The sequence below is a fragment of the Ixodes scapularis genome, unplaced genomic scaffold, assembly GCF_016920785.2.
Source record: "Ixodes scapularis isolate PalLabHiFi unplaced genomic scaffold, ASM1692078v2 PGA_scaffold0__279_contigs__length_252992795, whole genome shotgun sequence".
In the NCBI taxonomy this organism is placed as follows: Eukaryota; Metazoa; Arthropoda; class Arachnida; order Ixodida; family Ixodidae; genus Ixodes; species Ixodes scapularis.
The window spans coordinates 41,156,816-41,171,625 of record NW_024609835.1 but is presented as its reverse complement, the minus strand read 5'-3'; the positions used below and the strand labels follow the sequence as shown (position 1 = coordinate 41,171,625).

Genomic DNA, 14,810 nt, shown 5'->3' with positions numbered 1-14,810 from the left:
AGCTTATTTCCTTAAGTACACATGCAGAGAGGCAGACAGAGGAGCCAATTGGCTCGACAAGGTATGGTCTGTCGTCTTCTTGGCAAAAAGAACCATAACAACGCAACAGCAAAAATACAACTACCTAACATGAGTTGCATATAGATAGGATTCCGTATTTGCAGAGTTTATTTCTCGTTAAATTCGGAGGGTGTTTTTCCAAGTTTATTTTTCGCAGGGGTTCGGGGTTTATCGGAGTTTATTTTTGTTAAATCCCCAATTCTTTGAAATTCTGAATTTATTTTACCGTGTAAAATTTTAAAAAACTTCAGAAACAAAATAAATAACGTTTGGGTACCATCACCCATTGTCCAGAAAGAATTTCGACGTGCTAAAAGGCTAACCCCTTTTGTCAGTAGTTCTAGATTTCAAAGGAAACTGAAGTGGAATCTCCTCGGGACCACTAAACATGTGCTCTTATAAAGTTTAGTTGTAAAACTCAGTCTTTTTTTGCTGTTTATTTTTTGTCACTGTGACCTTGAAGTTAAATTTTTCGGATAAATCCAAATTGGACGGAAAATTTACCGGAGAGTGTTGGTCAGATTTCTTCGGATTTAACTGAAAACACGAAACCCCACATATAGCACACAACCAACCAACCCCCCCAAACCAAAAAAAGAAAAAAAAAAAAAAAAACCACAACAAGAAAAGAAAAAAACAGAATAGCTGTAGCTATTAGTATTCCAGTGTTGTGAAAACAAATCTTATTGATTTGGGATTCACACGTTCTATGCACAAACAGTTTTGTACGAAGTGGTTAACACCTGGGGCATTCAAAGCTGGGCCAAATACTTCACTAGGGGGATGCATCCTGTTCCCAAAAAATCTAATGTCCTTGGCGCTGACGGGCTTTGCGCAGTTGGGCAGCTGGACCTGAACAGCATCGGCGTTTTCCCCCCTTCAGTTGGGAGGGGTGGAAACCCGCCACGAAAGCAGATGCAGCTGTATCTGCCGCCTCGGCGAATCTGGTATCTCGGTGCGCCGGCGACAGCATTCAGCTCGGCGCCGCGCAAAAGGATGGACAGCACCATGTGCATGCTTTCTCTTGGAACTGGGCCGTCCCCACTGCTAGGGGGATTTGGCGAGCACTGATGCAACTAAAGCAAATGAGCAGAATAGAATGCATTCTCCTAGTGAAGAATTTGGCAGAAGTTCTCAAACTTTTGTGGCCTTGAGAAACCCCAATCTCTCTCGAAGATTAGCCAAAGAACCTCTCCCCATCTTGGAATTGAAGCAATAAAAAGGTAAACGAGCTTACAGAGAATGTAAATTATAACGTGCATACTATGGAGTGTGCTGCTCGTAGTTATGTATCCATGGGTGGCTAAGATCTAAAAAAAAAAGTGCTTAAACTGGAAAAACGCTTTACCCAGGGGAAGGGATGATTCAAGAAATTAGGGAGCCGGGAATCCCTTTTACTTCTGGGGAAGCACAATTTCTCAAACCAGGTTCCTAGCAACCTGGTTTGAGAAATTGTGGTCTAAAGGAAGAGCCTCTGTCTCACCTGTAGGCCTGTAGCTCGTCGCATCTTCCTCTGACCCGGCCGAATTGAGTTTCACTTCGTCTTTGGATCCCTGAAAGTGCTGTTCCTGCAACCAGTGCCAGTCAACATCAATGCGGATGAATGGAGCTCAACGGAACATTTTCCCAGGTACCGAAACTTCAGAATGCTTCCAATATGGTGTGAGAAAATGCTGAGAACTCACCTCTGCCTGCTTGAAAGTTGTAAAACTAGAATGCACATTTACTGTCCCTGCAGCACTTAAATACGTCTACATAAACAATACTTAGTGTCGCCAACTGCTGCAACCTTGTAAGTCAAAGCGTGTCCTTACAAGGCATGTCCTTGCATTCCAATTCCTTTTTCACGCTCACATACGCATGGCGGACGGAGTTACCACCTGAACCTAGCATCAAGCAACACCAGCAAAGTCTCACTTTCACATTTTAAGGTAATTCCCAAGCTTCCATACACCCACTGCTGAAACTAAGTGATATGCAACTTAAAACTATACCACTTTAGTGACTGCAACCTCGAAGAGTCTGAGGTCTTCGTAGCAATGGTGAGTAAATGAGGAAATTGATATCAAAATTGAACTTGTATTCAGTGACAGGTTAGGAGTGCAGTCACCTCCCCTCCAGCATTCGCTCTGCTAGAGTGCAAAGAGGTGGGAGGAGCTCCCCCTGAATTCTTAACCTGTCACTGACTACACATATTACAGTATCTTGGAGACAGACCCACAATGGGGCTACATGCAAGGAGCACTTTACTTCTAAAGTTCCAATTTTCAAGTTCCACTTGTGGCAGTCAACAGGTGCAGGATGGTAGAACGAGAAACAAAAGCCACATGTCACCCACCACATCCCTCTGCAGTCTCTGGTGCTCTCTCGTCTTCGTGTGGAGACCACCATAACCGTCCCGCTAGTAGGCCCCACTCCCCCCCCCCCCCCAACTCTCTCTCTCTCACCCCCCCCCCCTCCTAAGAAACCATGCACCAGACGGATGCTTCCCAAGATTTGGAGAATTTACGAGAAGATGTTGCTGCGAAGGTTAGGCTCACAACGTTGTGCTAACCCCTGGGACATAGTCTCGTAACCTGCCAATATCTTTTCTACAGTTGCTCTAACCAGAAAACGTGTACCCTCCCACAATATTTCCTGATACAATTATTTCTAAATGCCTTTCCCAGCATCCCTAAACGGCGGGTGCTTCGCTTACGCTGGCCATTTTTTAACGATGCCGCATGTGCTGAATCTGTATGCCAGTAAGGTCCAATCAGTTTAACCTAAGGTAAGTGAGATTAGCTCAGCTTAACAGTCATCAGTCACTCGGCAGTGTTGGCACTCTAATGCAACTCTGGCCAAATGCAGATGAGCCAACTTTCATAGGTTGAATGGCAGTTGAGTGCTCATGTATAACTAGCGTATAAGAGAAGGAAGAAGCGAAGGTACCACTTACGGCTCTTTCTCTCGCTGCCTGGTCGAGGTTATGAATGCCTACGAGAAGGCTGTAGTCCATGATTTTGAAACTTTCCAAAACCTGCGGAGAAAGGTTCCTTGTATGTCAAGGCCCACGACACAAGATGATGAGAGTGCCCCGTGATATAAACATAATAGTATGCACATAAACATAAAAAGACCTTGGTAACTGTATTAACAATTCAGAAGCCAATTTATCGTATCACGTCCGTTGGGCGCATTGCTCCCTGTACGTATAATTGGGGTAGTAGGTACATATATAACAGATGCATGCTGCTAGTTATAAACCAAGTCACGGATGCAGAAGCGTGCAAGGTTCACTCAGAGGCATCTCGAAAAGGAAAAGAAGTGAAAGGGGCAACACACCCTGCAGTCTCTCTGGATAGTCTTGACGAGGGCGTTGTAAGTGTCCGCCTCGAGCAAGATGCCGTCTGGGTGCTGCTCCAGAAAGTCCAGGTCTTTGTAAGTCGGCGAGCGCTTGTTCCGCTCGTGTTTGTTGGCCTTGCGCTTGTACGTCGACCCCTTCAGGTCATACTTCTGGTGCATCTGCACCACCGAGGGCAGCAGGTTGTTCATCACCACCACCCGTACATTCTTGCCACCGCACTGCAACCCAGGGAAGAAAGCAACGTGACGAGGTCCAACAGAGTTAGAAGAAACTGAAAGTAAGGGCACAAGGAAGAAAAGACAAGGAGAGGAAAAAAAGGGCATCATGTTAAGCCGAGAAGGATCGGTGGCCAAGTGTGTTAATGGACCGCAGTTTGGAGCACGGGGAGCGAGAGCTTGCGCTGCAGCACCCAGAGATCTTGGGCTTAATTCCCACCCCTACACACTTCGATCTGGATGATCATAATATCGGCTTGCAGTTGTGTATTACTGCATGATGCACATGCATTGGCTAAATTTCTCATCCACAGCAGGCCCATCAGAAGCCCAATGAAGGTGATTAACTTCCCACTGTCTAAACCAGGGATCTCAAACTCATTAGAGTGAAGGGGTCAGATAGCACAACCCCGAACGGACAAGGGCCAACAGAATCGAGGAACCATATTTTGCTATTTTGGGACTCCACCCCCCTAAAAGAAATAAACACCACCACCCAAAAAAAAAAAAAATAAACAAACAAACACTAATGGTGTTTAACGTTGCAAAGCAGCTGGCTGTCCCAGCGATACCCGAGATATTTTAGAAAACGAACCTTACGCTTTCTGCTTTTGTAAGCTCATTGTTTTGTCTCTGTAGCTTTTATTTGCATATACGATTACTTTGGGTTCGTGCGCAATGTTATAAAAAGATTTAAAACACCACCATACCACTTTACTGGAGCTTTCAATAGAATGAGAGCAAGCACACCATCCTTGGGTGGACACACAATTTACTAGGATCAACAGGCATAGAAAAATTCTCATCATGTGGTTGTTTTTGCTTTTCTGAGCATTTTTATAGGAGCATTATAAGAAAATACTTTCATTTTGAGGGTATTGTTTAACAGCTAGAAGCCCGAGCTCAAAGCTTTATCTTTGGGCGTTGCTCCTGCTGTGCAAGAGTCAGCGCAGCCGAGGTGCCTCCTTGAGCACGCACTTGTATAACCTAGTAGTGGTATTGCCATTCCAGACGATTTAAATGAAAAAGGGCTGAGAAGTAAATATTTAGATGAAGCAATACTTGGCTACAAAAAAAATAATGCAAAATGTTTGAACAGAGCAGAGCGGAAATGAACGTGGCTCGCGAGCCGCGTTTTTGAGAGTCCTGGTCTGAACAAACACACAAACAAAAAGCTCGAGGTACGCCTCAGCATTCCTTACGAGTTATGAATGCGAAAGCATGCAAGCCGCTCGTCCGCTCCCTTTGTCGTCTGCTGCATACTTTTCATCGCCGGTCAGCACGGGTGCTCCCCTGGGCACGCTCAGCGCCATGGGGTGAGCGGTCGTGGAAACTGACGAGCGCAGCGGCCAATGGGAGCCCCGTCGACGCACGCCAGCCAATGGAACCGAAGGTGAAATCGCGGAAACTAGGTGCCGTTTTCGCGCTTCCTACCGACGACGTCAGCTTGTTCCATGGGACAGTTAATGCTTTCGCAGTGAAATAAATATGTTAAACTGCACTACATTAACCGCCCCTTTCAAACCTCACTGAGCACTAATGAAAATACTTTGGTTTTAAGTTTCAGAGCAACTGAGGCTATGAGCAATGTCTCGAAGACTCCTAATAAAAGCAACCACCCAGGGTTCGAACCCTACGCTTTGCACTCCAGAAGCCACTACGGAACCTCAACACAATGGAGGCAGTCTTAACTGAACTGATAACTAAGTGCAATTAACATGCCAAGCGACGGTGAGCTTTAAATGTCTAGAAAGGGGGGTATGACGGTCCTCACCTGGTAGCAGTAGAGCCCAAAAAATTTGGGCAGCAGTGTCCTCGGATTTTGGTTGAGGTTCTGCAAAATAAGGTTGGCATTCTCAGCATCTTCCTTACATAAGCTGTATGAATTCAAGCAAAAAACAAAGTGCTGCGAAACATGGCCAAAGAACACTGCTCTCAAATTACTGGACAAAATTAATGATACAAATGGCTTTAGTGCAATCTGTCAGATGCTAAATTCTGGATGGGGTAATGCCTAAAAAGTTGCGTTCGGCATAAAAATCTTATTACAATCGTGCTAGCAAGATTGCCGCATTCCAATCTTTCCATGCTAGGTGAGATAGGCTGAGCCTCAACTGACATCCTTCCCCCTATAAGTGTTCTAACAGAAGGAGTGAAAGCTTTGTACTACTTGGCTTACAAAGTAAAAAAGTCAAGTATAATAGTTCTTTTGAAGCAGGCAACACCCGATAGCAAAAAATGATCAATGACAACCGATAAAAAAAAACATACATATCGTCCTTACACAAAATTGTAGCAATCAACATCCTACTATAATGGAATCCAAGCAGTGCCCTCCAGGTAGGTCCTCCTGCAACCACTATAATGCCCAACGGTGCCCCTCCACGTGGAAAACCAGACATAATTCGTCTGACTATCATCCTACCAAGAAAGCAGAACCTGCATAGTACCAAATGGAGTAATATGCTTCTGCGTCCAATAGTTCAATGCAAAGAATGAAACGATGCACACAGTCTCATCCTTGTTTCCCATTACGCCAATGGGAAAATTGGCAATGCACTAGTTTGTTAGAATCCTGCCCAGATATACTATGACAAGTGAGGCATGATAATGGTAACCCACTTCCCTTTAGAAAGACGCCACCAGATGTTGGCTTAATCTCCGAATTGCCTCCACCACCACTGGGTTTTATAACATTGCTGCAGCTACGTGTTATTTCTTGGACAAGGGGGCAGTCGTCTGTAAACATTCTCTTTCCCCGGATGCTTTGGTAATTTTAATATCATAGAAGCTCTAAAAAGCATTTGTTTTTGTAAAACTAATGTCTGTCAGATACAGTTATCAAGCTGAAAAATAAAAATGAGACTAATAAAAGACAAATCACACGTGCAACCCATCCAATGGTGCAAAAGGACATTGCAATCAATAAACAATGGTAAACAGTCTCAAAAAAAAAAAAAAAAATGAAATGAAGGCACAGATTAATACAGACCCCAATAATATGGACACCTCGCTATATGGACAACATTTTCAAGGACGAACAGGGTGAACACGTGCATTTCTGTCTCATTATTATGGGTGCTTCAGGGGGCATGGAGGTGTCCTCATTAACGAGACATAGCTGCAATGGCACCTTACCATGTAGTAGCCAGGCAGAAGATTCTGCAGAAACTCCGCCTCTTTGTGCTGCACCGTCTTGATGATGAACTCGTCGTCGTTGGTGAGATAAAAAATGCTCCCACTGGCACCGGGATTCGTCAGCTCCCGCATAGACTCGTTGCACAGCGAAAGCTGGAAGGCAGGGAAGCAAGGAGGGACTATGTTAAGCCATCATATTGTCCTCCTTCATCGTCAAAGTCTGATTGAATGGGTGCGGTAAAAGTTCTGCAACAAACATGACTTTGGGTACATTCAGTCCTAGCTTGTATTCATTAAATGCAAAGAATGACTAGTATTATTAATTCAGGTGCCTGGAAGCAACTGCTACCCTCAACAATTTGATATCTTCAATCATTTTTTTCTATTGGAAATAAAATTTGATAAACAGAAGTGCTGGGGAGGAACTGCACAATTACCCTTTGAAATAAGCCTTGTATAGTGGTATACTCTTGTTTCTACAAATCAATTAACTTTAGCATACGAGTTCACTCAGCAATGCCTGATGCAGTATTCACAGCAGGGCGGCATGTCAATAAAATAATTTCACGTAGCTATCTACCTCGGTTCTTGTTATCTTGAAGGATATATTCCCCCCAATGGTGGTTTGATTGCATGCTGCCAGCCTAATCATTAATTCCACTACCTCCCTGTTTGCATATTATATAACCATGGAGCCCCATGAGAAACGGGAAGCTGATCCCATGCCAAGGAAGACAAAAAGAGAGGGCTCACAAGGAAGTCATCCGGCTGGATACCGAACAGATCCCTGAAGTATCGAAAGGCCACAGGAGCATACGCCTTGAATTTGAAGTCGCTGTAGTGATGTGCCGGAGTGAGATTGCTTCCTTCCCTGAAAACAAAAAGGGCAGAAATCTCTCAGACAATGCAAAGGACCACATATACCCAACAGCAAAAATGGGACAATGTGAGATATAAGCATTTTCTTGGGAAAAGAATTGCGAATTGCTCAATTCCTATTTCAAGACAAAGATAATGATTTACAAAATTAACCCCTTCTCTCCCCCCCCCCCCCCCCCCCCAAAAAAAATAACAACAACAAAAAACATTGAGTTGGTTACAAATTTTCTTTCAGATTTAAGAAAACAAAAAGCAATTCCACTGTGCATTTGGGAGCCACGCAGATTGAAAACACTCCATCAGTATGAATTTGCCATCAGCAGCATACAGATACTCCTCTCATCAAATAAGAATACAAATGTTCAGAAAGAAAACTGCCTCTGCAAGCTTTTAGATGTATCCCTTCTGGTAAAACTAGCACGAGTCATGAATGCGCACCATCGTGCACCTGCACTACAAGGCCAAACTTTAGGCAAGGAGTATAACCGGACATCTCTAAAAATGTGACGAGTCAGTTTAACAACAGAAAATAAAATAAAACATTAAACAGTTGGCCTTGAGACTGCTCTCCTCACTGGTAGGAAAGAATCAAGCTTGTTACTTACCCTGGGAAAAAGATGGACTCTACCATTGCAAAGTCCTGCATCAACAGATCTCGTTCTGGTTTCGAAGCCAGACTGCCCACTGCATAGCCTATGCCTAGTTGAATTGAACCTATAATTTGGGACGTTTGAATCTGCACAACAAAAGAAAACAGAAGAAGAACTAATTAGGCACGTGTATGTCACTAAAACAGAGGTAATCCCCCAAAACACAGATACAAAACACAAATACTACTGTTCTCTCGCAAAGCCACTGAACTGAAGAAATTGTCAATAATCCGTATGTTTGTTTTCAGTATCTACAGACACAACCAATCAATCATCCTGTGCTTGTATGGTACATCTTCAGCTGTGTGCACTATACAGCTAAAGGGCTGTCCAGGCAAGGTTGATGAACATATTTATGTGCTGCCACAGTTGGCCTTGCATCATGTGACCTTTCAGTCAGCTAGTATGGGTGAATCCGCTTAAGGTTGTATCAGTTATGGCTCACCATCATTAGAAAAATACTTTCTCTGTTAATACTTCAAAACATTTAAACATGCTTCCATTCTCCTTGTACTAACATTATGTCCCAAAATGGACAAAAGAAACTTTTAATGTATATGCGGCAAAAACACATTTGCACGCCGATTAGCCTGCTCAGTATGCAACTCCCCCCTACACTGAGCGTGGAGGTAAATGAAACCCAACATTATGTGAAAAACAGTGTATGATAATACTACTAAAGCATGGCACATTTTTCCAAAATACTATCTAAGAAATCTACATTTCTTGGTAACTTCAATCTTGCAAACTTCAAAAAAAGAAAGAAGAAAGTTATGAGAAAAAGAAAATGTTCACATAGAGGTGCAAGCATGCAGTCCACAGACATGCATACCCCAGTTATGAAGTTCAGTCTCTCAGAAACTTGACAAACAGACAAGTGAAAATATAAAAGATAAAATATAAAATTCTCAATATAAAACCACTTACAATCGGTCAAACAAAAAATGATCCCCAAACAAGTGCCGAAAAACATGCCCCGGGCGTAACAGAAGTTGAAACAGACAATGCCCCTACCAGGAAGTCGTACCGTGATCGTAGACCCCTAGATTCTAACTCTGGCCACTCTTGGGCGTCCCGACAGTACCAGCAGGACAAATGTTGCCCCAAGGGGCCAAGTGGACCAGAGCCCCTTATGCCAGCGTACCTTTTTATAAGTTATTTGGCCCTCCTCATCAACCCTGCGGTGGCCGATCTTCTTCTCCTTGTCCAGCTTGCTCTTGTACGCCGAGCTGCCCGGTGTCTGGGGCTGGTTGGTGGTGGGCGTCTTGTTGTCCGGCTGCTGGTATTGCTGTGCTGCACTCACCTGTCCGGGAGAGAAGGCAAGACAGCCGTCAGATACACCATCAGGCTGAGACAGGACCGACAACTGGCCCTTTCAAAAGCTATGGGCGGTGGCCTCGTATGTGCTTCCCAGATAAGGCAATTAGCTAGAGGTGAAATGAACTGGGCCTGATTGCTTCAAGCATAACCGTTATGCTTCTGATCGCTTTACTAGGTCATGCAAGTGATTTGCCATGTGAATGTGGAGTTCAATAAACTGGAAACTCATAGCTAGGTGGTCTAGTTCCTAAATGTTTGCTCCTTGGGTGTCTTATTTCTTTTTCTCCATCATGCCCAAGAGCAGAATAGGACCAAACACGTACAATCTCTTAAAGTTTAATTATGTTGTGGAATGCAATCCCGATGACTTCCAAAAGCAATTATTACCAATGATTGCATTATCCCAGAAAGAAATCAAACTAGTCATACGATAACTGTTCCTACACTCGAAAAGCACTAATGGGACAATTAGAAAATTGCCCATGACAATAATATAGTTACTTGTGATTTGATCATAGAGGTCTTGTCTCCAACACTTGCACCAGAATTTTTACTACAAGAGACAGCTCTTTGGCTAAGCAATGTCTCATGGGTGTTTGCAATTGTACCAATGAGTTGTGTGACCAAGACAACCTCTTGCACAGCCCCAAATGTCTAGACATATTATTTCATGTTTAAAGCAGTATAGTTTTCCTTGGGGGAGTCCTCTACCAATTTCTAGAAATTATGCTTCTTGGGTGCACCTGCTGCTCCCTTTTAGAGTTGGCAATAAATTGAAACCTACTCAAAAGAAAAAAAAAAAAAAAAAGAACCCGATGCATTACATGTCACATATTTCAGTCAAATGCTGTCATGCTTGTTTCCTAGAAAACCAGCTAATGCCAGTGTGGGAAGAGGAGTGCAAAAGGAATTTAAACTAATATTATTTACACATGGACATGCAAAAGAAAGGCAGAAAATGAACAATAGCTCCTTTAGACGTACAAATCGGGTGTCACCTCACCAAAAACTCCAATGCATCTCATTTGTCTCATGACGGCAAGGGTTGCACCAGAAATAACCGTTTTCATTGATCCAGGCTAAAAGCAGAACCCATAACGTCAATGCAAAAAAGTATAATGTACATGCTTCAAGGTTAGAGTATATTATATTGGTTGGGGAGCACATCAATCTCCAATCAGAAGAGGAGCTAGGTTCGCCTTAGCACTAAACTTAAAAATGAGGAGTTTCCAGGTTTTTTTTTTTTGAATTTGTAGTGTTACTGGTTACAATAAAAAGATAAAAACACAAATTTTAAGTTTTATTAACAACTCCAACAACCAAACATTTTCAAACCTCTCTTCCGAGGTTTGTTCTTTGGTCACTACGTATGGTCAATTTTTTAGACTGTCACAAATAAACAACCATACATACCTTGGCAGTTTTATACGAAATTTAATTAGTGCTCTCGAAGGAAAAAAAAAAAAAAAAAATCAAGCATTCCTTACTTAAGAGTCAAGTAATCTTCACAAATCTGCATCTCAACCCGTGTAAGGAAAATTTCCTCTAAGGTGTGCTATGTGCTAGTTGGACGATCACATTCAATGGGTGGAATTTAAACATGGTTTTTGGATGTATATCAATTAAATTTCAGCGACAAGGTTAGGAGTGAAAATCTCCTTGGATAAACTGGCCTGCTGGACTAGCACAGACCTTTTTAAGGTCAACCTAATGTGTCTGGGATATACAAGACATAAAAATATTAAATAATATTCAAATAATGTTTTCACAGCCCTGTTTTCAAACAAAAGGAGAAACATGATCACCAGCTAAGACTTTACACCCTTCATTGAAAAATGTATGTTTTAACAAAACAATAAAGCAGGCTATGCATACAATTTCCCCAAAGTATTGCAAACATGAAGTTTATAAATTGCCCAAGGAATCAAGCATTTCTATGCATTTTCCAGAACTTGTTTCATTCAGCAGTTAATGTTGATAAAATTAAATTAATATCAGCAAAATCTTGCCAGGTCACCATCAGGGGCTGGAAACAATAAGTAAACAAGAATGGCACTTACATCAATAGGCGGTGGTTTTGGCTTCGGAGGCTTTTCTGAAACTGAGGGTAAAAAAATACTGTTAGATGCATTAGATGTCCTCCTTCGCACTAAAACTAGGGCTGAAAGCAAAGTACACCTGTAGCTACTTTGCATGCTATTCCTTACCTTCCAAAAAACTTTTAAAAAATTGAAAAAAAAAAATATATTTTTTTTTTTGTGACAAAAACTTAAGTTTTATGTTTCTGGGTCCTATTTGACACTATTGGCACTTCAAATTTACGTTCTTTTATAAAAATCTAACAGCCATGTCTTTTAGACTTGACAACAATACTTTTGTCATCAATTCTGGCTCCCCCAACACTTTCTTTGTCCACATTGAAAATAGCTGTAGGATGTAAGCAGGCAGCACATTATTTGTTTTTATTATGCTGTCGTGACCAAGCATAGTGGATTCTACACCATGCCTGTTCACAATAGTACAGTCATACAGCAAACCAGCACTAACATTTGAAAATACCCAGCAAATTCTCCACCTTGAGCATGAGCTTTGCGCCTTCAATAGCACTTCATCGCATGCGCCACCAAAGACCAACATAAGATAACAAGAGCGTGCTGGAGGTCTAGCGTCTACTGGTTTTTTAACCTGTCACCGACTGTAGTAGTCACATTCGTTGACAATCCAAAATCCTATGATAGATGGGTGCCATTGAAACCCTTTTGGACAAATGTAGTTCATGCTTCTTGCCCAGTCGAAGGTTTCCGTCACTGTTTTGATGTATCAACAGCCCTTTCACCCCTCAACCTAGAGTGTAACAAAAATCTGATGCATTCTTCTGGATCAGGATGCACTTGCACTGTGTGAATGCTCTTGCAGTAGAGGTACCTAGTATCTGGCAAACTGAGCTCCTGCCTGCAGAGAATAGTGTGTAGTCTGCCTACAAAACTAAAGAAAGTCGAGGGCAAGAAACTGCATTAAATTTTGAAGCACAGTTTATGTGACTGAAGAGAGCTGGTTCAACAGGAGATAATGCAAAAAATCATATTCAAGCTTTTACAGCAGAAAAGCTCATACATGCCACAAAGAGCATGATGGGCGAAAAAGGTTAGGCACCTAGAATTCTTATGGGGTACAAGACCGGTCTCAAACGCTACTCACTTTGATTCTTTATCAGTTTCTGAAGAACAATAGTCTAGCAGTTACACTCACAAGAGCTACGATGATATCAAACCGAGGTGTCTGCTTATCAGAGACCCTTCCAGACCGTGTCCTGAGGGGGGATAACGTAATGTGCCGGAATCTGGAGGTCAGGGCAAAATGCATGCCCATTGAAAAGAATTGTCTAAAGTTCATACAAACTACAACACCAACACACATCACAGCTCAGAGTGAATCCAAGGTAGCGCAGCTCGGAACGAGAAAAGGTCGAAGCCAATTAACGAAGTTTTCCATGCGTAAAACATAAACCAAAGCAAGTGGGACGCGGTTGAATTAGTTGGTATGCGCGTAGTCTGACGGCTGTGTGTAGGCCTATGACTCAACGCCAAACTGGTCTTGAGGACAAGTTACGTCTCGAGCAAACAAACGCCGACTCTCACTGCAAGCTGCACGGGCAGCGGGCACCAAGCAGCCTTTACATAGACACTGCTTGATTTCGTGGGTCGCAAGAGCAGAAGTTATGCTCACAGTCCGTACCTCCCAAATGGCCTATTTAACAGAGCGAGTTAAGAGTGAGCTACGGAATGCAGTATCCACAACGTCGGCTGACCGTTCTAGGTCGGTCGTCGGCACGGGTACGCGGGCATCGGGTGCCATAGGAGGCGTCGATCAGAAAGTACCGGCGACTGGGAGGCGGGTAAAAACGAACCGCAAACGGACAGAAAAGTATCAGGGACTCGCGACGTTCCTCGGGAACGGGGAAGGCGTTTCCGCATTCTGGAAGGGCGCTTGACCCCAGGCTACGGGCCCGGACCGTGGTGCAAGGCCCGGGGAATGATCTGGTGCACGTACCGGTGCTTTCCCGTAGTTCCGTCGTGCCGGGATCGTAGGCGACAATCTCGGTGGCTGCAGCGGCGACCGAAGACGTCTCGGAGGCCATCTTGATTTTTCTGTCAATTCCAAGTGCGGTTTTAATATTCTCTTCCCGGAATGATTCACTCCAGATACCGCATCTTGCGTCCACCCGGCCCACCGCCTCGCAGCCGAACAATCACATTCGGTTGTGCACACACATCGGGTCAGGTTTTATCGAGCATTGAAGTCGCGTAGTTCGTCAGACATAAACAGGCAGCGCACAGTACTAATAGGCCTAATTCTGCTTTCTGCAGCCAGCGAGCGATAGGCGAGCGATGTGAACGGTAACGCCATCTATGGCCGCTTTTACTTTTTTTTCTCCAATCTAGAACGGCCAGGTGGCGCCACTAGACGAAATATTAAACGGGAACTGACTCGAAATCGTCGGAGTCGGGCAGTGGCCCGCCTTGCTTTGGGTTCTTGAGCGGCTGTGCGAGTTTTTGCGCGAGCTCTCATCTTGTCAAGTGGAATTTCCTTTTTGCCCGCTAACAGCAAGGTAAGGAATGATCCATTTTCTTGTTTTTATCATATGTAGTTTAATTTCATTGTATTTGTCGGCACGCAGGAATGTCGGGTTTTCGCGTGACCGAAACCAAAACTGAGATGCGCATGTGTTTTACTCTTTCGATAAATCTGCTCGTGCCTTGTTCAAAAATAAGGATGGACATTTTTTAAGCAGGTATGCGTTGTGTTTTAAATCCTGTGATATTTAATAATCACCATTGTAAAGATTCATCTGTACTGCTTTCACGAAATAAACGTCTTGAAATCGGCGCTCCTTTACTGAAAAACTTACATGAAAACGCCGTTCGTAGACTGCTACTACAGATATGTTAAAAAGAAAAAAAGTACATTCTGTTGGTCATGCAAACGAAAAGAGAATTTCAGTACGGAGTATAGTTGATAAATTCGCGGAGGGAGCACTCATTTGCCTCGAAATAAGGTCCTCTGTAGGAACGGCGTAAGAACGCTTGACATGTGCTTAAAGGCCGACGTACACTTTGCTCTTTCCAAGTCTGCCCGCCTCATCCTTTCCTATATCCTCCCCACTTTTTATTTTGCCACAACTTGGCACCCCTCGCGGCGAAC

The 14,810-nt window shown here is 43.4% G+C and overlaps 1 protein-coding gene across 4 annotated transcripts in view; it reads right to left on the bottom strand.

The window, feature by feature from the left end:
* The window catches only part of LOC8037877 (phosphatidylinositol 4-phosphate 5-kinase type-1 alpha), a 47,401-nt gene extending 33,356 nt beyond the window's left edge, over nucleotides 1-14,045 (bottom strand). For 2 of the 4 annotated variants that reach the window (XM_029969576.4, XM_029969579.4), the window contains exons 1-10: nucleotides 13,659-14,045; nucleotides 11,669-11,709; nucleotides 9,433-9,591; nucleotides 8,244-8,374; nucleotides 7,513-7,630; nucleotides 6,760-6,912; nucleotides 5,396-5,455; nucleotides 3,385-3,624; nucleotides 2,999-3,079; nucleotides 1,544-1,628 (exon numbers count right to left, since the gene is read on the bottom strand). In XM_029969576.4, the coding sequence (XP_029825436.1) occupies nucleotides 1,544-1,628; nucleotides 2,999-3,079; nucleotides 3,385-3,624; nucleotides 5,396-5,455; nucleotides 6,760-6,912; nucleotides 7,513-7,630; nucleotides 8,244-8,374; nucleotides 9,433-9,591; nucleotides 11,669-11,709; nucleotides 13,659-13,746 (1,156 nt within the window). In that variant the 5' untranslated portion in view covers nucleotides 13,747-14,045. The remainder of the gene's footprint in view (nucleotides 1-1,543; nucleotides 1,629-2,998; nucleotides 3,080-3,384; nucleotides 3,625-5,395; nucleotides 5,456-6,759; nucleotides 6,913-7,512; nucleotides 7,631-8,243; nucleotides 8,375-9,432; nucleotides 9,592-11,668; nucleotides 11,710-13,658) is intronic. The other 2 variants (XM_029969578.4, XM_040504779.2) reach the window with 1 other exon arrangement.
* Between the last annotated feature and the right edge of the window lie 765 nt (nucleotides 14,046-14,810).